The sequence below is a fragment of the Carcharodon carcharias genome, chromosome 4, assembly GCF_017639515.1.
Source record: "Carcharodon carcharias isolate sCarCar2 chromosome 4, sCarCar2.pri, whole genome shotgun sequence".
In the NCBI taxonomy this organism is placed as follows: Eukaryota; Metazoa; Chordata; class Chondrichthyes; order Lamniformes; family Lamnidae; genus Carcharodon; species Carcharodon carcharias.
Genome location: NC_054470.1, coordinates 49,352,545 through 49,375,702, shown reverse-complemented (window position 1 = coordinate 49,375,702; position 23,158 = coordinate 49,352,545). Strand labels below are relative to the sequence as shown.

General features: G+C 42.1%; 1 protein-coding gene across 3 annotated transcripts in view; it reads right to left on the bottom strand.

The window, feature by feature from the left end:
* Window positions 1-23,158, bottom strand: part of dock8 (dedicator of cytokinesis 8) — a 312,431-nt gene that overhangs the window by 50,971 nt on the left and 238,302 nt on the right. For all 3 annotated transcript variants that reach the window (XM_041186616.1, XM_041186617.1, XM_041186618.1), the window contains 7 exons: window positions 18,236-18,331; window positions 15,667-15,816; window positions 14,575-14,688; window positions 12,886-13,041; window positions 9,746-9,885; window positions 5,729-5,898; window positions 3,335-3,477 (listed from right to left, as the gene is read on the bottom strand). In XM_041186616.1, coding sequence (XP_041042550.1) covers window positions 3,335-3,477; window positions 5,729-5,898; window positions 9,746-9,885; window positions 12,886-13,041; window positions 14,575-14,688; window positions 15,667-15,816; window positions 18,236-18,331 — 969 coding nt within the window. The remainder of the gene's footprint in view (window positions 1-3,334; window positions 3,478-5,728; window positions 5,899-9,745; window positions 9,886-12,885; window positions 13,042-14,574; window positions 14,689-15,666; window positions 15,817-18,235; window positions 18,332-23,158) is intronic.

Sequence of the window (23,158 nt, the reverse complement as noted above, 5' to 3'; positions counted from 1 at the left end):
CTAGTAGATACGACATTTATGTGGCTGGTCCAATTGAGCTTCTGGTCAACAGTTACTCTCAGGATGTTTATTGTGGAAGATTTGGCAATTATAATGCCATGCAATGTCAATGAGAGATGGTTAGATTCTCTCTTGTTGAAGATGGTCACTGCCTGGCACTTAAGAGGCACGTAACTTTTGCACTACACATCAGCCCATGCCTAGATGTTGTCAACATCTTGTTGCCTGTGGGCATGAACTGCTTCATTATCTGAGAAATGTGAATCAACCTAACACTGTGCAATAATTAGCTAATGACCCCATTTGAATGAAGGGAGAGTCACCCAGCCAGACAGCTGAGCAATTCATGAGCATGTTTTAAGATTTTGGCAGAGTCTTATATGGAAGTTAGGTATGGACCATAAATGGTGTATTGCTTCAGAGGAGTAGGGTGGAGGAGGAAACACCAAAATGAAAGTGGAAGAGGAAAAACAGAAGAAACACTTGACAAAAATGGAGAATAAATTAAATGTGTGGGCTTTAATACCCTATTTCCTGACTGCTGTCAGATATTATAATCACAGCATAGTGCTGCGCAGCAAGCACCTCACCAAGTCAGACAGTTTCAGCCCAATAAAAGAGGAAGATACTAAATACTATAATAGATAAAAGGAATGAAACCGGACGGACCACTCGGCATCTAACTAGGCGCTGGAAATTACAACAGCAAACTCATCCCTGTCAACCCTGCAAAGCCTTCCTTACTAACATCTGGAGACTTGAGCCAAAATTGAGAGAGCTGTCCCATAGGCCAGTCAAGCAATAGCCTGCCAATAGTCATCCTCTTGGAATCATACCTTGCAGACAAAATACCAGACACCACCATTACTATCCCTGTGTATGTCCTGTCCCACCGACAAGACAGACTCATCAGAGGTGGCAGCACAGTGGTATACAGTTGGGAGGGAGTTGCCCTGGGAGTTCTCAACATCGACTCCAGACCCCATGAAGTCTCATGGCATCAGGTCAAACATGGGCAAGGAAACCTCCTGCTGAATACCATCTACCACCCTCCCTCAGCTGATGAATCAGTGCTCCTCCATGTTGAACACCACTTGGAGGAAGCATTGAGGATGGCAAGAGCACATAATGTACTCTGGGTGGGGGACTTCAACATCCATCACCAAGAGTGGCTTGGTAGCACCGTTAATGACCGAGCCGGCCGAGTCCTAAAGCACATAGTTGCTAAACTGGGCCTGCAGCAGATGGTGAGGGAACCAACAAGAGGGACAAGCCTACTTGACCTTGTCTTCACTGATCTACCTGTCGGAGATGCATCTATCCACGACAGTATCGGTAGAAGTGACCACTGCACAATCCTTGTAGAGACAAAGTCCCATTTTCACATTGAGGATACTCTCCAATGTATTGTGTGGCACTCTCACTGTGCTAAATGGGATAAATTTCGAACAGGTCAATCATCTCAGGACATCACTGCAGGAGTTCCTCAGGGTAGTGTCCTAGGATCAACCATCTTCAGCTGCTTCATCAAAGACCTTCCTTCCATCAGAAGGCCAGAAGTGGGGATGTTCACTGATGATTGCACAATGTTCAGCATCATTCGCAACTCCTCAGATACGAAAGCAGTCCGTGCCCATATGCAGCAAGACCTAGACAACATTCAGGCTTGGGCCAATAAGCGGCTAGTATCATTCGTGCCATACAAGTGCCAGGCAATGACCATCTCCAACAAGAAAGAATCTAACCATTTCCCCTTGACATTCAATAGCATTCCCTTCACTGAATCCCCCACTATCAACATTCTGGGGGTTATCATTGATCCTGAACTGGACCAGTCATATAAAATACTGTGACTACAAGACCAGGTCAGAGGCTGGGAATTCTGCAGAGAGTTACTTACCTCCTGACTCCTAAAGCCTGTCCTCCATCTACAAGGTCCAAGTTAGGAGTGTGAGGGAATACTCTCCAATTGTCTGGATGAGTGCAGCTCCACTAACACTCAAGAACCCCAACACCATCCAGGATAAAGCAGCCTACTTGATTGGCACCTCGTCCAACATCCACTTCCCTCTACCACCAATGCTCAGTGGCAGCAGACTGTACCATCTACAAGATGGACTGCAACAACTCAACAAGGCTCCTTCGACAGCATTTTCTGAACCCATGACTTCTACCACCTAGAAGTATAAGGGTAGCAGATGCATGGGAACACCACCACCTGCAAATTCCCCTCCAAGTCACACACCACCCAGACTTGGAAATATATCACCATTCCTTCACTGGCCACTGCGTCACAATCCTGGAACTCCCTCCTAACAGCACTGCGGGAGTTCCTTCAACACATGGACTGCAGCGGTTCAAGAAGGCACCTTCTCAAGGGCAACTAGGGTTTGGCAATAAAAAATGCTGGCCTAGCCAGCAACACCCACGTCCCATGAAAGAATGAAAAAAAATACAAATTAATGGACAGATCATCTCACTTAAACAGCTACATAATTTAACAAGTATCTGACAAACCTATAAGATTCAACCAGGTGAAATCAAATTATGAAACTTTCAAACAAACATTTTAACATATTAATCTGAAAGACATTTTGGTACACAGAGATCACATAGATTTCATCCTGTAGGACACAATTTGCACCAAAATGTGCTACTGCATCACAAAACTCTCTTGTGTTTCTTATGAGCAACATCGTTGTGAAGAAAATAACCTATGGCTGTTCAACTATGAACCTCCTCTAGATTAAGACAACAGGCTGGATTTTACAGGCCGCTGTCATTGCCACGCCTCCCTCCACCTCCCTTGCCTGATGCTTCAGCTGGTAGGGTGCCCACTGATGCTCGGGGCTGCTGCCGACATCAATTAAATGGCCGGGTGGCAGTAGTTGGGTTGAGATGGGTTGTCTGTCCCTCAGGAACAGGAAGTTCCGCCTCAGAGAGCTGCCAGCAAATCGGGGTTTGAGAAGCCAGAGCGAGGAGAGCCTTGGGTGGGGGCAATACATTTGGGGACCCTCCAATGGGCACAGAGACCCTGCCTGCCATCAGCCCAACCGGTTAAATCGTAGTGAAGGTGGGATGAGGCCCTTACGTGGACATTAACTGCCCACTCAAGGGCCTGAATTGGCCCACTGGTGGTCAGGCTGCTTGATGCCACCCTTCCTGCTGGTAAAATTACAGTGGGGGCAGGGGCAGGCAGGTAAATGGCAGACAGGCTTCCCACTGGATTCAATATCTCCACCACCACCCCGCCCCCCACCTTCAAACCTGCTGGTTGGAGAGTGAAAGTCTACCCCAACATATCTATATTGGAATTGAGAGACTCTCAGCATACCAATGATGAGAAAGATATTGCAGAACTCCTCAGCATTGTGTTTACAGGATTTCCAGCAATCATCAAGGCAACAGTCTGATTGATGGGGTTGGCATCTGCCTCACCATCTGAACTACCTGGACGAACTTTCCTTGTCCGGGCATCTGAAACAACAAACACAGATTGGGAGAAGCCCTGTGAAGGTGAAGTATAAATTGCAGGTACTAGTGATGACATTCAGTTGCCAAACATAATCTATTGATTGATGATATTGCAAGAAAAATGCTGTGAAAGTGTAAGCTGATAGAAATGATCTTTATTTGCAATTTAACAATTCCATTCCATGACTACAGACAAACATACCAATTAGGAACAGGAGTAGGCCATTCTGCCCCTCAAGCCTGCTCTGTCATTCAATAAAATCATGGCTGACCTGATTGTGGACTCAGCTTCGCGTCCCCACCTAGCCCCTGGTAATCATTGACTCCCATGTTGGTCATGAATCTATCTAATACTGCCTTAAAAATATTCAATGACGCTCCCTCCACCACTCTGTAGAGAAGAGAGTCCCAAAGACCTCCAAGAGAAAAAAATTCTCCTCATCTCTGCCTTAAATTGGAGACTCCTTATTTTAAAACTGTGTCCCCTAGTTCTAGTCACTACCACAAAGGGAAAAATCCTTTCAGCATGGCCCTGTACTGTTTCTGCATGACTCTATACTACAGCCAAGTCCCAGCCTCCCTGTTGGACGGAACTCAGCAGAAATGATAATTGACACTGCAGCTATATTACAGAGCTCCTTTGTTCAATGTTTTTGCAACACAAGCTTGTTCATTTGGTTACTGACTTTGCCCTATGAATTCTCTGCAGCAGATTGTGCAACAATTGCTAACTGCGTATGTAAGATTCACACTGGTGACCTAGCCAGTCTAGCTGGACCCTTTTCAAATTTTACAGCAAGGTCTGAATAGGCTGGGGATATGGATAGCAGTTGAAGACAGGCTTGGATTTCACTGATTACCTTGAATATCCAGCAGCTGCTGGCACTCATTGTCAAGGGCTACACAAGGATAATTATTTAGAGAAAAAAAAAGCCTTGCATTCTTATAGCGCCATTCATGACCAAAGGACAACTCAAAGCCTTCATTGACAATTAATTGTTTCTAATGTCACAGACATCATGGAGGAAACATGGCTGCCAGTTTGCACATGGCAAGTTCCTACAGCAGCAATGTGATATTGACCAAATAATCTGTTTTTGTTACAAAAACAGAATTACCTGGAAAAACTCAGCAGGTCTGGCAGCATCGGTGGACAAGAAAAGAGTTGACGTTTCGAGTCCTTATGACCCTTCAACAGAACTAGTTGAAGGGTCATGAGGACTCGAAACGTCAACTCTTTTCTTCTCCGCCAATGCTGCCAGACCTGCTGAGTTTTTCCAGGTAATTCTGTTTTTGTTTTGGATTTCCAGCATCCGTAGTTTTTTGTTTTTAAATCTGTTTTTGATGTTGATTGAGTGATAAATGTTGACCAGGTCACCAGGGATCACACCGGTCTTCTTCTAACTTGTACCATGGGCTATTTACGTCCACCTGACAGGGCAGACATGGTCCAAGTTTAATGTCTCATCTGAAAGACTTAAGTACTAAAGCTAACATCAACAAGATCTTACCTCAATATCAATCGAGGGAGGTGGTGGCATAGTGGTAATGTAACTGGACTGGTATTCCAGAGACCTGGGATCTCTGGATTCGAATCCCTCCATGGCAGATGGTGAAATTTGAATTCAATAAAAATCTGGGATTAAAAGTCTGATGATGACCATGAAACCAAACTGTTGTGCCATGACTTTCCAAAAACCCATCTGGTTCACAAATGTCCTTCCTTTAGGGAAGAGAGTCTGCTGTCCTTACCTAGTCTGGCCTACATGTGACTCCAGACCCACAGCCTTAGAACAAGGGCAATAAATGCTGGCCTAGCCAGTGACACCCACATCCCATGAACAAATTTAAAAAAAAGAATCACTGGAGAGAAATATTAAGAGGATATATAACTGGAAAGCAATGTGGAAGGAGTCCCTGTTCTCCTCTATTTCCTTCGGCTAATCACAAGTGTTTCTTTCTGTTTACATTTTTGTAGCATTTTTGGTTAAACGTAAGATTCCATATATCACTGGGAGGCTATGCTTAAAGGTACTATATAGATACTATACTATCATAGACAGACATACAATAAAGTAGCCCCACTTCCCCAATCTATGCTACTGAGTGTACCTCACTGTTGAGAGCAAAGGGTCCATGAATTTCTTCTGTGATCATTAATCATCTAGTAGTAATTGCCAAACTCTTTCATAGTTATGTCTGATACCACTAGACTTTCACTCTAACAGATATGAACCATATGAAAAGCTTGTACCTGTGAAGTCGTAGAGCTGTGGCAGTATATCCAGAATAATCCCTATCAGAGGGAGATATAAGGCAGCTACTTTTGTTTTAATCTCTGGTTTTGAATAGCGGGAGTCTAGATCATGTGAACACAGTAGACTGAGTATGGCACTGACAGCCTTCTTTTGTACCTTCGCCAACCTGCAGGAGTAAGCAGATACCAGAAGGTCAATCCTTTCTGTTCCAAGTTGCTTCTGTAGTTAACTCAACTATAAAGAACAATGAAACATTTCCCTTCTTCGAATTTTCCTATTTTAAAGTGTTAACTGAAAGCACCGTTTGGACTGGACAAATACTTTAGCTGATATTAGATGCTTTATAATCTTTTGACAGTGATACACACAAAGATGATACAAAAATGAACAAAGTGAGATATTCTGTAAAGTTCTGCACAGAGGTAATGTTCCTCTTCAGCCCCATGAGTACTAGGCATCTCAATTCCATGGAACTATTACAATTTTATGAAAAGTTGCTGGCAGGTTTATAGATTATAGATAATAAATATTCCTTTCAACTAACCATATCTCTAAACATATTGGGCACAAGCAATCTGGTGCCCAGCCATGAATAGACTCATGGGACTAATGTAATTAATAACTGCTAATCTGAAGACATTTAAGCCTGATTTGGTTAGGACTTTTCAGGCTTATATTGGATTTTTCTGTCTAAATATAGTTCTTAATAAACACTCAAATGTAAAACAAAACTACATGTATCTACATTAATGATGGTTTCTCCTTTGATGAGCCTTGCCTCAGCATTAACTCTTACAGCTGTACCAAATACTTATCCACTGATTGTAAATATGTTCCAACATCATAATAAAAGGAAAATACCACAGATGCTGGAAATCTGAAATAAAAACAGAAAATGCTGGGGAAACTCAGCAAGTCTGGCAGCATCTGTGGAGAGAGAAACAGAGTTATGTCTCGAGTCCAATATGACTCTTCTTCAGAACTCCATTCCAGCTGACATTTTGCTTCCTAAACTGTAATTCTGCGGCCACAACACTTTTCACTTCATGTTCCGGGCCTGCAATCATTGGAATAAACTCATCAATACTCTTCTTAGTAAATTCACCCAACAGGCAAACTATAGGTATATCTTCAACTAGATTATGGTCGATCTTTTGCCTTTTTTAAATTCATTCATGGGATGTGGGCATCGCTGGCTAGGCCAGCATTTATTGCCCATCGCTAATTGCCCTTGAAAAGGTGGTGGTGCTCTGCCTTCTTGAACTGTTGCAGTCCATGCCATGTTCCCCGCACTATCCCCATATCCCTTGATATCTTTTCTATCTAGGAATCTATCGATATCTGTTGTGAATATGCTCAAGGACTGAACCTCCACAGCCCTCTGCCGAAGAGAATTCCAAAGATTCACCACCCTCTGAGTGAAGAAATTCCTTCTCACCTCAGTCCTAAATGGCTACGTCTTATTCTCAGACTCTGTACCCTGGTTCTAGACCCCTCCCCAGCCAGGGGAAACATCCTTCCTGCATCTACCCTGTTGAGCCCTGTAAGAATTTTGTACGCTTCAATGAGATCACTCTCATTCTTCTAACTTTAAGAATATAGGCCCAGTCTGCACAATCTTTTCTCATAGGACAATCCAACCATCCCAGGGATCAGCCTGGTGAACATCTGTTGCACTCCATCTGGTGCAAGTACATCTTTCCTTAGGTAAGGAGACCAAAACTTTACACAATACTCCAAGTATGATCTCAACAAGACTCTATACAATTGCAGCAAAACTTCTTTAATCCTGTACTCAAACCCTCTTGCAATAAAGGCCCACATACCATTTACTTTCCTAATTGCTTGCTGCACCAAATGTTAGCTTTCAGTGACTTATGAACAAGGACACCCAGGTCCCAGACTGGTCTCTGAAATCCAGCAGTACTTTCTTGGTCACATTTTTCTGTCTCCTTCCCCCAGTAATACATTAATTTGAATCATATTCTACATAGAAAGATAGAAAATAGGAGCAGGAGTAGGCCATCTGGCCCTTCGAGCCTGCTCCACCATTCATTATGATCATGGCTGATCATCCAACTCAATTGCTTGCTCCCGCTTTCTCCCCACATCCTTTGATCCCTTTCACCCCAAGAGCTATATCTAACTCCTTCATGAAAACATGCAATGCTTTGGCCTCAAGTACTTTCTGTGGTAGTGAATTCCACAGGCTCACCATTCTCTGGGTGAAGAAATTTCTCCTCATCTCAGTCCTAAATGGTCTACCTCATATCCTCAGACTGTGACCCCTGGTTCTGGACTCTCTCACCAACATCCTTCCTGCATCTACCCTGTCCAGTCCTGTTAGAATTTTATAGGTTTCTATGAGATCCCCCTCATTCTTCTGAACTCCAGCGAATATAATCCTAACTGACTCAATTTCTCCTCATGTGTCAGTCCTGCCATCCCAGGAATCAGTCTGGGAAACCATTGCTACACTCCCTCTATAGCAAGGACATCCTTCCTCAGATAAGGAGACCAAAACTGCACACAATATTCCAGGTGTGGTCTCACCAAGACCCTGTATAATTGCAGCAAGACACCCCTGCTCGAATTCTCTATGAAGGCCAACATACCATTTGCCTTCTTTACCGCCTGCTGCATGCTTACCTTCAGTGGCTGGTGTACGAGGACACCCAGGTCTCATTGCACATTCCCCTCTCTCAGTTTATAGCCATTCAGATAATAATCTACCTTCCTGTTTTTGCTACTAAAGTGGATAACCTCACATTTATCCACATTTTACTTCATCGGCTATGCATTTGCTCACTCACTCAGCTTGTCCAAATCACACTGAAGCATCTCTGCATCCTCCTCACAGCTCACCCTCCCACCCAGCTTAGTGTCATCTGCAAATTTGGAGATATTACATTTAGTTCCCTCATTAATATATACTGTGAATAGCTGGGGTCCCAGCACCGATCCCTGCAGTACCCCACTAGTCACTGCCTACCATTCGGAAAAAGACCCGCTTATTCTTACTCTTTGTTTCCTGTCTGCCAACCAGTTTTCTATCCATCTCAATACACTACCCCCAATCCCATGCACTTTAATTTTACACGCCAATCTCTTATGTGGGACTTTGTCGAAAGCCTTCTGAAAGTCCAAATAAACCACATCCACTGGCTCCCCCTCATCAACTTTATTAGTTAAATCCTCGAAAAAGTCTAGTAGATTTGTCAAGCATGATTTCCTTTTCAGTAAATCCATGCTGACTCTGTCTGATTCTGCCACTGTTTTCCAAGTGCTCAGCTATTAAATCTTTTATAATGGACTCTTTGAATTTTCTCCACTACTGATGTCAGGCTGACTGGTCTATAATTCCCTGTTTTCTCTTTACCTCCCTTTTTAAAAAGTGGGGTTACATTAGCTACCCTCTAAACTGTAGGAACTGTTACAGAGTCTATAGAATCTCGGAAGATGACCACCAATGCATCCACTATTTCTACAACCACTTCCTTAAGTACTCTGGGATGTAGGTTATCAGGCCATGGGGACTTATCGGCCTTCAATCCCATCAATTTCTCCAACACTATTTCCCTTCTAATACTGATTTCTTTCAGTTCCTCCCTCTCACTAAACCCTGTGTTCCCCAACATTTCTAGTTATGTATTCTGCTTTCTTTGCTGCTGTCTCCCTTTGCCACCCACTGTTCTTTACCTGCACCCAAGCCTTTGTCAATGTTGATCTTCGATTGATCATTTGGAAGGGTGCAGATCCCCCAGGGTGGCTCCTTTCGATTCCTCTTCCCTGCTGCTGAGAAGCACCTAACTTGTAATTTGTACCACAGTTGAGGACTCATTGTTGGAATGAACTGGAGTTAATATAATTCTGTGGCATATTGTGTTGGAGCACCAATAAATTCTACTCATCACACCTTGGGCATCATGTGAGTCTGTTACATAGAACTCATTTGTTTCACTGAAATGCAGAAATCCCTTCTACACATTGGAAACAGAGCTTAAAAGCCATACCCATCTACTTCAGCATCCAGGGCTGCTGCAAGTTCAGTGAAGAGAAGCCCAGTCAGAAAGTGCTGCTGACGGTAGTCAGCTGAAAGCTCAAACATGTTGGCAATTTTTTGGTCTTGAACACTTGAAGATGAACTAGAGTTCTGTTCAATAAAAATGAAATAATCAAAGATATTAACATACAAATTGAGAAAAACAATCTCATCTAAAATCAAAGTTTAATTTACTTTCCATGTCTGAAGAAAAGCCAATTAATGTCACATAAAAGAAACAATCACAAACAATAAGTAATATAAAAATGACCTGCAAGGCTAGTATTTACTGCAGGATGTAGTAAGTTCACATAACTAGACAAAGAACAACTAGCCACATTTTACATATTGTTCCGTCAATAAATGATAGGAAAACAAAATTAATAACAGCCATAAATTTACATAGGATCACACAGGATATATGGCACTGAAACAGGCCATTCGTCCCAACCAGTCCATGCCAGTGTTTATGCTCCACTCAAGCCTCCTCCCATCTTTCCTCATCTAAATCTATAATTGTTACAATCTATTCCCTTTTCCCTCATATGCTTGTCTAGTTTCACCTTGAATGGATTTATACTATTTGTTTTAACCTCTCCCTGTAGAAGTGAGTTCCACATTCTTACCATTTTTGGGTGAAGAAGTTTCTTCAGAATTGCCTGTTGGATTTCTTGATGGCTATCTTATATTGATGGATTTTAGATATGCTCTTCCCCACAAGAGGCAACATTCTCTCTGTATCCACTCTTACAAAATCTTTCATAATTTTCAAGCCCTCTATTAGGTCACCTTTCAGCTTTGTACTTTCAAGTGAGAAAAGCATTTCTGAGATCATACTTGTAAATTTTCTCTGCACCCTCATCAGTGCCTCTATGTCCTTTATATAATATTACGACCAGAGCTGGACACTGTACTGTTTATCACAAAGTAGGTGAGGTTGGTGATAACTTTTCAATGGCTAACTGGTAAAATGTACCTGCAGACCACCATTACCTGAGGCTAAGGGCCAGAGCCATTTTGAGGCATAGTCGTCAGTTAAATGGAACCAGCAAGCTGTCAGCCCCAAACAGACATCCTGATGCAGGTCACTGGATTCAGACCTGTGGAATATCAGCCCAACTGCAAAGTAAAACCTGGGGAGGATTCGCAATCCATGTCCAAATGCAGCAAGAACTGGACAATATCCAGGCTTGGGCTGACAAGTGACAAGTAACAGATGCACCAAACAACTGCCAGGTTAGGACCAATTCCAACATGAGAGAATCTAACCATGGTCCCTTGACATTCAATGGCATTACCATCGCTGAATCCCCCACTGTCAACATCATGGGGGTTACTATTAACCAGAAACTGAACTGGACTGGCCATATAAAAACTCTGGCTACAAGAGCAGGTCAGAGGCTTGGAATCTTGCAGCAAATAATTCACCTTCTGACTCCCCAAAGCCTATCGACCATCTACAAGGCCCAGGTCAGGAATGTGATGGAATACTCTCCATTTTTCTGGATGAGTGCAGCTCCAACAACACTCAAGAAGCTTGACACCATCCAGGACAAAGCAGCCCACTTGATTGGCACCCCATCCACAAACTTTCACTCCCTCCACCATCAACGCACAGTAGCAGCAGTGTGCACTGTCTACAAGATGCACTGCAGGAACTCACCAAACCTCCTTAGACAGCAACATCCAAATCCACACCAACTACCATCTAGAAGCACAAGGGGTACAGACACATACATCTCTGAATTTTTCCTTCTTTAGCTTGGCATCCATTTTATCTGATTGTGCCTCTGTATGGCATTTTGGGACACTTTTCTAAATTAAAGGCACTATACAAATCACCCGGAAGTTCCCCTCCAAGCCACTCACTCACCATCCTGACTTGGAACTATATCACCATTCCTCCAATGTTGCTAGGTCAAAATCCTGGAACTCCCTTGCTAACAGCACAGTGGATGTACCTACACCACATGGATTGCAGTGGTTCAAGGAGATAGCTTGCCACCACCTTCTCACGGGCAATTAGGGATGGGCATTAAGTGCTGACCTAGCCAGCGATGCCCACATCCCATCAATTAATAAAAGAAAATCATGGTAGGGGTAGTCTAGGGTGTTTGTAATTTTTGTGGGGCCAAATCTGTACACTCCTCTAGCCCTACAACTAGTTCTAGAACTCTCCCTTCCTCTGACTTTGTCATCTGGCACATTCCCCCTGCTTTTGCCCCTTCATTGGCAGCTATCCCTTTAGCAATCTTAGCCTTACCCCTTGAATTTCCCCACCCACCCCCACCTCCCGCCAAACCTGCCAACACCCATCTCCTCTTTTAAGATCCTCATTGAAATCTACTACTTTCATCAAGTTTTTTGATCTCATCTCTGAATTTTTCCTTCTTTAGCTTGTTTCCAATTTATCTGATTATGCCTTTGTGTGGTACTTTGGGATACTTTTCTACATTAAAGGCACTATACAAATGCATGTTGATGGTGGTAATGAGACCTTGTGTATGTTAAGTGTCTTCTGTGCATTATGTTCCCTTCATAGAGATAGACAAACTCCAGTCTTGTGCATTTATTCATCAACTGTAGCTTTGAGATCCAGGCAGTATTTTCCTCTTTCATCAAAACCCAAAATGTGGGTTTATGGACAAGGGGAAACCTATGCATATTTCCACTAAACTATCAAACACCTACATGTCCTGGTCGGTAGACCAGGATTCATGAACATTACCTGCAAGTACTGGTCTTTGCTCTCATCCTGTTGTCTAGACTCCATTGACTTCTTTGCCAGTTAGGCAAGCCATATGGCCGGCTTGAGAATTGTAAAACCAGCAGTACGCTAAGTGCTTGGCAAGAGGAAACCCAATAGCAAGAGACACCTTCAATATTGGTCATTAATCACACCTCTATTTTGGGTTTCAACAAAAGAGGAAAATATTGCCTGGATCTCAAAGCTCCAGCTGATAAATAAATGCACAAGATTGAAGTTTGTCCATCTGTGTTAATGGAACATATTACACAGAAAACACTTACCATATGCAATGTCAACCAAGCAAAGGCACAGTAAGATTCACAAAACAATATAGTCTGAATTTGATGCATGACTGTCTTTACCTGTGATGATATTGAGAGACATGGGGAAGCTGGTGCAGAGAGATTTGTGATGAAGAAAAGATTCAGGCTGAGATAGTGTTCATGGCTGCAGAGGATCCTCAGGAACTCCAGTCGCATAGAAATGAGGGTGGGCATTGATTGCAGTTTTACTGACAGCTGCAGCAGAGTGGGTTCAAAATAATGTTAATGAAACCAATACAATATTCTGTTTGTATAGGTGGTCCGTTGTTTTTAATTTGCTTTTGAATTTTGTCCACTTTCTTTCCTCTAGCAGCTGCCCAGGACTTCACCAAGTGGCTATTTCTGTGTGAAACTGGACAGTGATGCTGTCACGTTATTCATCTACATACTTGTCAGCATGGATTACTGGAAAGTGATCCGGAGCTGGAATTCTGGCTGATCTCTTGCCTCTCTATTCCAAGGATGATGCAGCTAATTCTTGTACCCTAAGAACACCATAGCAGAAACTCATGCACTCAACATTGATCAGAATTGAATCCTGGCAGCCACCTGGTCCATATGGTAGAGGACCAAAGGTTAAGGGCTCAATTTTTCCCAATTTTCCTACTCAAAAACTGGGCAGCATAGCAAAAGAAAATAAAGACAAATAGGGTTGGAAGACTGACTACTATTGGAAGAACAGCAAGGAATCATCATTCACCCGTTCCAGCGGGGAAGTCATCCACTGCCTGGTGATCACCTATCACGGATAAATGAAGTGGAGTGGGGGGAGGGAAAAGGTGGAGCCTGGAAAACTGGCTGCTTTCCCACTGCAATACTGCCTCATTTTCCTAGACAGCAGCAGTGGACTCTCACCCTGAGCCCATTCTACATCAATTATGAGCCCCAAGGCTGGGAGAGTGGATTGGGGTAATGCCAAGAGCAATGTGATGGCCAGATGTCCTGGCCTGACCTTCCTCTGGTGGCACAATTCATCCTGGAGGAAATTTCAGCCCCAAGATGCACCAGTGCGTGTTATTTAAATAAAGTTTTAATAGGCAGTGAATTGTGACTGTATTTTTTTGAATGGAATACAGCCATGATATGGCAAATCAGTCATAATCTATAAACAGCTAAGCTTAGCTAAGCTTCCAGTTCTCTCCAGGTCATCAAGGAGGGATCCCTGCAGGAATGGAAGGAAAGCAGACTATTCTGCAGTATCTCCCACAAGTTGATTACAAGCCAGTTTTGATAGGGTCATTGGGAATAGGTTATCCGTGTGCTCCCTGGGCTGGAGTAGTTGGCCCGCATAGAAACAAAAATGAGACAAACCTCTTTTTAAAAATGGAAATTTAATAATGGGATAAAAATATATGAAAAAGGCAAAAAGCCTACTGTAGAAATTACCAAGTCCCTGAATTTACATCATGGGGCACTAATGGTTTGTCTAAAATTCCTCTCTCCAATGTTTTTGCAGGAGCATTAAAGTAAATTGTCAATGTCACCAGCAAAATAACCGAGAGAGCAATTTCTGATCAACCTACTAGGCAGTTGTATATCAGTATTTCATGGTGTCATTCCACGAAACATATGATTTAGGCATTTGATCATTTTTCAACAGATGTCTCTAAATATTCGTTGTAAAGATGCAACTTAGTGCCTGAGTCATTGTTGTGTGAAGAATATATTTTATCTTGAATGTCTTAATACTTGTACACCAGAAATGCAATGAGAGGACAGGTTGCTTACCTGGCAGCAATAGTTTCTAATGAGATTAAATACAAAGCCACGGTCCATGAGGGAGAGGAGGTCATACAGGAAAAATGCCAGGCTTACGTTGATCTTTTCTGCTTGTTCTGCTTCCTAAAATTAAGAAAATGAAAATCAATACTTTACTGCCTGACAAAATGCCTCCTAAGGTTTCAAAGATTTTTGTGACACCTTTGATTTATTTCTTAAGTAATTCTTTCAATCACCATGACCTCGATAGTCAGGGGGAGGCAAGGGGGCTGAGGAGGACCATTGTACCTGGCAAAGAGCTGGGGGTCTGGAGGCCCTGCTCATCTCAATGGAAAGGCTTTATTTGGATAATTTTGTGCAGAATCCTAGCTGACCGGATTGACTGCCTACCCACTGAGCAGAAGAGTTAAATATCAACAGGAGCACCTACCTGGGGTCCTGTCAGTAGGGGGGAGAAGGCTCCAGGTAAATATTTGGTGTGGAAGGAGGCAAAAGCCTCCATATTAGGCCTGAGGGAAGCACTCCTGTTCCCCTTGGCCCACAAGGAGGCTAAGAGATACTGATCTTCCTTACTTACTTTAGGAAGTCAGCACCTCCCACTTTGAATCTGCTGCCAGGAAGCCAACAGCTCACTCACAATTAAATTTAAGCAACAATGCTGATGATGAAATCGGGCCTCAACCTTTAAATGTTAATTAGGTCCCCACCTACCAGAGGGCGATATATCTGGGACTTAGCACACCCTACTGTCAGGTTTTATATAACAATTCTTTTGAACTAAAATGTCCTTTTGCAAAAAAGCATAAACATTAAACACAAAAATCACACTACTATTTTTTACGTGATATTGCTTGAAGGACAAATATCATTTGGCCTGATTTGGGTTTGTAAACATTTAAACTGATAGAAATACAATTGGTTTGCTTGATCCCAATATTTTAACTCTGCCACCCTTTATATTGCACGCACTGTGGTTGGGGAGGGGGTGTGGAAAAAAGGGCTATAACTGAGAATGCTAACTGTCTGACATGTTATTTTATTTTGGTGACACTGCCTCTTTAAACAGTTCTATACAAAACACATATTTTTAAAAAAATCTACCTTTTGCTGTTTCACAAGAATTGTAGCAATCTCTGCAGTAACAACATTGACAATAGTGGTGATGTCATCTTTGAAGCGATCTGAAAAGCGTTGTTTTCTGGAAGAATCCTGCTTGTCTGCCTGGCAATGGTACTGAGCCATGCTTTTAACCTTTCATTTATAACAAAAATGTTTTCTAGAATCATTATAAGAACATTTGTGAATTCACAAATCAGCAAAATCACTAATAAATAAGGAAGAATGAACTTGCGTTTATAGAATCCACTTTACCACTTCAGGGCATCGCAGAGTAATTTACAGTCAATTAATTACTTTTGAAATGTAGTCACTGATTTAACATAGGAAACTTGATAGCAAAGACGTGTACAGGAAGATCCAAACAACAATGAGAAAATGACCACTTGAAATGTTTTGTCACTTCTTAACAATTAAGAATACACACACACAGCTTTCTGCTTCTGAATCTCAGCTTCCTTTGTGAAAAACAGAAGATTCCTTTATTCCTTATTCTCCACCAGAGGGCGATACATCTGGGACTTAGCACACCCTACTGTCAGGTTTTATATAACAATTCTTTTGAACTAAAATGTCCTTTTGCAAAAAAGCATAAACATTAAACACAAAAATCACACTACTATTTTTTATGTGATATTGCTTGAAGGACAAATCCCAGTCCATTTGGGATAACTCCCCTGCTCTTCTTCAAAATAGTGCAATGTGATCATTTATGTCCACCTGACAGGGTAATGGGGCGATGGAGTAAGATTCCTCTATGATTGTTGCAAGGTTGGTAGGCTCCTTTCTGCTTGTGCAGGTGGACAGTGGAGGCATCTTTTTATTTTTTCAGGATGATTCCTTGCTCCCATATAGATTGAAAGAATTCATTGAGTTTCTTGAATAGGAATTGACCTCCAGCCTAGTAGACCTCAGTTGGATAGACAGAAGTTTGATTGCGTTCGTTATTTCTTATAGCGTGGGAGGGTCATCAAGAGAGCTGTTGATGGAACAGTTGATTGCTTCTTCACTGATGGATGAAGGCCAGTGAGAATGTACTTAAAGTGCTCGGTCCATCTTTCCAAAATTTGGCCTTGTTTTGTGGGCAGATCTTGATATTTAACTTTGAAATGGTGAGATGGTGGTCAGTACAGCAGTCAGTGCCACACATGGTTTTTGTTACATGCACATGTGCCTGTTGATGGCATAGTTGATTATATGCCAATTCATACAATGGGCGTGCATCCAAGATGTCTTGTTTCGATTAGGGAGGTGAGAAACTGTGTTGATGATTAAGAGCTCATGTTCAGAACATATCTTCAGAAAGAGGAGACCATTGCTGTTACAACTGCCAACCCCGTTTTTTCGAATGACCCCCTGCCCGCACATGGGCTGGGATTTTCCGTGCCCACCGACATCGGGCGTGTTCGGTGGTTTAAACGGACAATATGGCGAAATCAGTTTCATGATGGCGTGAAACCAGTTTGTGATCGTCCGCTTAGCCCACCAATGGCAGGCCACGTTTCCCGCCATTGGACATCAGGAACCTCATTATAATACATTATAATGCATATCATTATATGCAGGGGAGTTTAAGCACAATCAAATTGGGGAGGAAATACAGCTTATTGACAAGATTGCTTATGACAGCAAAGCCTACACCAGCTTTGTGCCATTCTTCTTTTCCATGGCCACTCCAAAAGAATTTGTAAGCTGCATTGATTTTCTTGAGCCAACTCTCCTCAGGTAGGCTAATTTCACTGAAAGCACTGATCAGGATGATGTATCTAGCCAGCTCTCTATCAACAAGAGCAGTTCTCCTCTCAGGTCTGTCGGCTGTGATGTTGCCATGATGGTGTGCATATCCCATGCACCAATGGTGACCCGTGTCAACTTTACTTTCTTTTTTGAAAGTGTGTGAATGGGATCTCTGCCAGCTGCGGCCTGCTAGCCAGGGAAGTGACAATGCTTAGGGCACCTTTTCTAACCCCTCCCTCATACTAGGGGGGTGAGCAGTGTGGCCTTAAAAAGGGTTGCTCAGGGGGTTGCCAAGTTTCACTTCTGCTTCCGTCCTGTGAAAACCGACCCTGTGTCCTGAGCTGCCAGTGTGCAGCTTCTGTGCAGGTTCATGGCAACAACTCCAAGTGAATCCACACCTGCTGCTACATCACTCGCCCATCACCACAGGACTTGTGAAAGACAGATGATGGATAACAGATGATAGAAAGATGATGAACGTGGCCTCATGTGCAACTCCATTACAAGATTTAAGAAAAAGGCACACTTCATTGATACAGATTCAGATGAAACAGAAAAGCTACAGTGAACAAGATGTAGGGGTGGGGGACATGTATCATGGAAAAGGATTATAGGAGAAAAAAACAGGAAAGACAAGAAAACAATTGGTGCAAATCAAATTGGTAGGGAAGGATGACTGGATAGTGAGAGGGAAAACAAAAAGAGAGCTACAGGTTTGGAAAGAGGAATTGACACGACCTAGCATTTTCAAAATACATCTGTGTGAAATAGTTTACAATGACACTAATTGGTTTCTGAGAAATTGAAGTGGACCTACCAAAAGCTCAAAGAAGAACCAGGTATACTTGAAGACATTTTCCCTCACCATTCCCGTACTCACGACCATCTGCAATGCTAGCTCTTCATGAAATTGCTGGATAATAATGAAAAACAAGATTTTACAAATGGTGCAGAAAAAGGAATGACCTTTCTTAGAAGTCATAATTCCCCTCCTTTCCTTGTACTTGAAGGTAGCAACAGCCACAGAAAATTATTGAACTCTTGACATCATTGTACGATATTTCTAATTTTTCTTAATAAATACCACATTAATTATCTAAGACATCATATGTTCAAAAAGATTTGAACTTAAAAACTTATTTCTATATTTATTCCAATCATTCTCTTCTTAAAAAATCTAGAAGACAAATTGACAAATAATTTTGTACATACATAAGATATTCTTTATATTATTGCACCTCCAGCTCACAGTGAAGAATGTTCACCTTATTCTCCAAATCAGCATTTGCTTATATGTGTAACAATGTGTAGATCTGCAGCAATATTGTAAATTAACTAGGGCTAGGGTTCTTTTATCATGATAGTGCCAGGCTTCATCACTGCTTGAACCTTTCTGCAACCCCAGCCCATTTGTCTGGCTGAAGGGTCATTATGGATGCTAGGCAACTTCCTGATGGAATCCCCACCAGTAAGCGGGAGCCTTTCATGGTAAAGCCAAGAAATACTGGTGGTGTTGCCGGGGACTGCCACTGCATCATCTGATAAAGCAGAGATTGAGTTAAAATGGATCAAATAGTCCCCAGGAGAAAAGATGAAAATTGGTTTTGGGCCTTGGCCCACATTTTCCTCCATCTGTACACCTTGGGCCCTCAATGATCTCAGGGTTACTGCCACTCGAACTGTGGTAACAGGAGTGGGTGGTCAGATTTCTGCAACAGTGTTATGAATGCTGAGCTTTACAAGACAATTATGTTTTAAAATGTATCTTTAACTCAAAGTAAAACAAGAATGCTAGAAAGGAATGACTAATTAGAATTCCTGGTAAACTTCTCAATTTGGAGAAGTGCCCAAGTAACTTCAGGGGCAGCATTTCCCCCCATTGAGGGAGTTGTACTGGTGGGCCAATTAAGGCACGTGCCAGGAAGCTCTGAACGCTCCCTGTGCGGGTGGGGGGGGGGGGGGGGGGGGGGGGGGGGGGGGGGGGGGGGGGGGGGGGGGTGGATTCTCTGAATGGCATGTGCGCGAAAGAGTGCAGAAATCTCCCTGAAACACGGAGGTACCTCAGGGAGATCAGTTTAAGGTTTTAAAATTTAAATTAAGAAAAAAAAATCTTTTAAAGCATGTCCCCTCATGTGACAATGTCACATGAGTTGGACATGTCAATGAATTTTTAAAATAATTTTTACTAAATTCTAAAACACTTCATGAAACCTCATCTCGCCCGTGGATGAGGTTTCATGAAAAATGCGAAGGCCGCCTGGGCTCTTCGCCTGCCCGCCAACCTTAAGGTTGGGTGGGGCAGTTCATTTAATTGAGTTAATGATTATTTAAATGGCCTTAATAGGCCTTTAACAGTTCTGTGGGCATGCAACTGGCTCGGCTGCGCATCCACTGAACTGACAATCTAAATGATGCACGGTGATGTTGGGACGTACGCCGATGTTGGGACGCACGCCGGACATCACCATGCGTCATTTTACGCATTGGCGAGCGGGACCCCCTCCCCCACTGCTCATTGACCAGAAAATGGTGCCCCAGGTTGCAATGGGAATGGGAGAGAAACTCAACTAGAAATCCACTGAAGTGCTGGGTGGTAGTTTTTAGGCACCTTTTCACAGTTTCTCACACAATAAAGGAAAAGCTGCTGCTGAGATGTAGAGGGAAAAGACTTTTGCTGTGAAAAGGCAGAGAAAATTGTGTTAAGGACCAAGCAAGATGGTTTTAAGTGTTCAGTTTCTGTTCAAAAGAAAGGGAACAGAATAGATAGGGTTCTTGGAAGGGTCATCGAGGTATGTCTTGATGATGATAATCATATCCAAAAAACTCAGGCGGAGTGGAATGATAGTCAAAGGACTCTGAAAGTTTCAACTGTGTGGCTGGGAGAGGTGAACATTTGCTGGAGAGCTGGGAGTAACTTTGTGACTGTTCCTTTAGTGTTACTTATTTTCTGGAATTGTAGTGTAAAGTAAAAGCATTTCATAAGACCTATTTCGCTTGCATTAGTTAATTCATGTGAAATGAAACTTCTTCTTTAGTTTATATCAGTTGCCTGTTAATTATTGTTTGATCCAAGTTGATTTTCATTTGTTTGTTACAGTAAAAGTCTTAAAAAGAGAAATCTTGCCCATCGGTTTATTTCAGATGGCCGTATGGAAAATTAATCTCTTTTAAAAAGTTAGTGGTCTCTGTGGGAATGGTAACAACAGATAAATTCAGAAAATGCCCAGTATTCTAGTTTGAAGGACTGGTCAGAAAGCCAATTCTGAACTCAGTAAGCCTCATTCAATAAGTAATCTTTTTTCCAAGGCCTAATTCCACTGCTTCTTTAGAAGAAACTGATATAATAACTCTGCAGTTTGATCATCCTGCCTGAGTACTAAACAGCTGCATCTATTGCTGTTAAAAATAATGTATAAGCCCACCTTAGAACAGAAGCAATACCTTAGTTAGAATTCTAATTAACTACCGAACTAATGTGACATTAGTTTACCATAGAAGATATGATAGAACATGTCCAAACTGAAATGCTGTGGTGATTTGAGTTGACTGTTGTTTGATAATAAAGACTAAGCATGACAATAAATGCAATAGGTCTGACAACTGACCCTTCCCTTTTATATTACCAGAAGGAATTTAGTTCAGCACGTGATTAGAACTATGAATCCTTGTTCTTAAGCAACATGAACCAACGTTTAAAATTCAACATGTGCCTTCAGCAAGGGGTACACAAATAGAGGAGGAAAGAAAATTAATCTGTGGGGAAAGAGTTTGTTATTAAAGCAAAACAAAAACATTTGGAGTGTGTTCAAAAGGAAGACTGCCACACAAACAACAAAGGAGGCAAAGGAGGGTAAACACCAGTTAATTCTGTATTAGTGATTTTAATACATGTATTTATATAGGACTACAGCATACTAGTCCATTCACTCGATAGGGTGTGAAGTTATTAGACAGCAAATATTATTAAAATGCACTTTCTCATTTTCTGTTATATTATGGGTATAAGGAGCAATCAAGCCTGTGCCCTTTGAATACTGGGAAAGGAGCCTAATGGCAAATTCATCAAATATCACCACATCATTATTAAAGTGGAAAATTGGTTGACTAGGACTGAACCGTAGAAATTTTCCAGAACTGTTTTCGGGATGGAACATGCTCAAGTGTCACAATAACCCTAAAACCAATGGGGAAATACATTTGTCATTCATGCCAGACCTATAATAATTTCACACAACAAGCCATACAACATACATCTACCTCTACCTAGTCCCATTACCACCCTCTTTTGTCTTGCCTCATCACCCCTTTCGTCATTCAATCTCTCCTGCCTTTCACACAAAAACAAAAAGTGCTGGAAAAACTTAGTCGGTCTGACAGCACCTGTGGAGATAAAGACAGAGTTAATATTTGGAGTCCGTATGACTCTTCTTCAGAACGGACTCGAAACATTAACTCTGTCTTTCTCACCACAGATGTTGTCAGACCTGCTGAGTTTTTCCAGCACTTTGTGTTTTTGTTTCAGATTTCCAGCATCTGCAGTATTTTGCTTTTATCTCCTGCCTCCCACCCTATCATAGAGCTTCCCTGTTGTTCTTTCTCCCTCCCCATTTCCCTGCCTCTGTACTTGCTTAGAACCTAATATATCTCTAACTGATTCCAGTATTGGTGAAAGCTCATCAACCTGAAGCATTAACTCTGTTTCTTTCTCCACAGAAACTGCTTGATCTGCTGAGTATTTCCAACATTTTCTGTTTTAATATAAGCCTTTTTTTTAAACATTTGTCTCTATTCATGAAGTCTGCTGCACGTGGCATCAGAATGACTTTGTGACAAAGGGCATTGGAAGGTGGCAATCAAGATGAAAAAAGCAGAACAAATTTACAGGAAAACTTTTTATGTTTAATACCATATTAAGACGTGGATGATGGAATAAAATGATAAGAACATATTGAATGGTGGAGCAGGTTTGAGGGGCCTAATGGCCTACTCTGGCTCCAATTTCTTAACATCATGGCTGGTCTGATTGTGGCCTTAACTCCACTTTCCTGCCTGCACCCCTATAACCTTTGACGGCCTTGTAGATCAAAAATCTGTCTAACTCAGCCTTGAATATATTCAATCGCTCACCCTCCACTGGTCTCTGTGCAAGATAATTCCAAAGATTAACAGCCTTCTGAGAGAAAGAATTCCTCCTTATTGCCATCTTAAATGGAAGATCCCATAATTTTAAACTGTGCCCTCTATTTATTGACTCTCCCCAAAGGGGTAATACCTCCTGAACATTTACCCTGTCAGGACCCCTCAGAATGTTTTATATTTTAATAAGATCACCTCTCATTCTTCTAAACTCCATGACCTGCTCAACCTTTCCCCATATTCCTTCATCCCAGGAATCAACCTAGTGAACATTCTCTGAACTGCTTCCAATGCAAGTATATCCCTCCTTAAGTATGGAAACAAAAACTGTACACAGTACTCTAAATGCAGTCTCACCAAAGCCATAGAGTCATAAAGTCATACAGCACAGAAACAGGCCCTTCAGCCCATCATGTCCATGCTGGCCATCAAGCATCTATCTATTCTAATCCCATTTTCCAGCACTTGGCCCATAGCCCTGTATGCTATGTCATTTCAAGTGCTCATCTAAATACTTCTTAAATGTTGTGAGCCCTGTGCAGTTGTAGCAGTACTTCCCTACTTTTAAACTCCATCTCCCTTGCTATAAAGACCAATGTTCCAT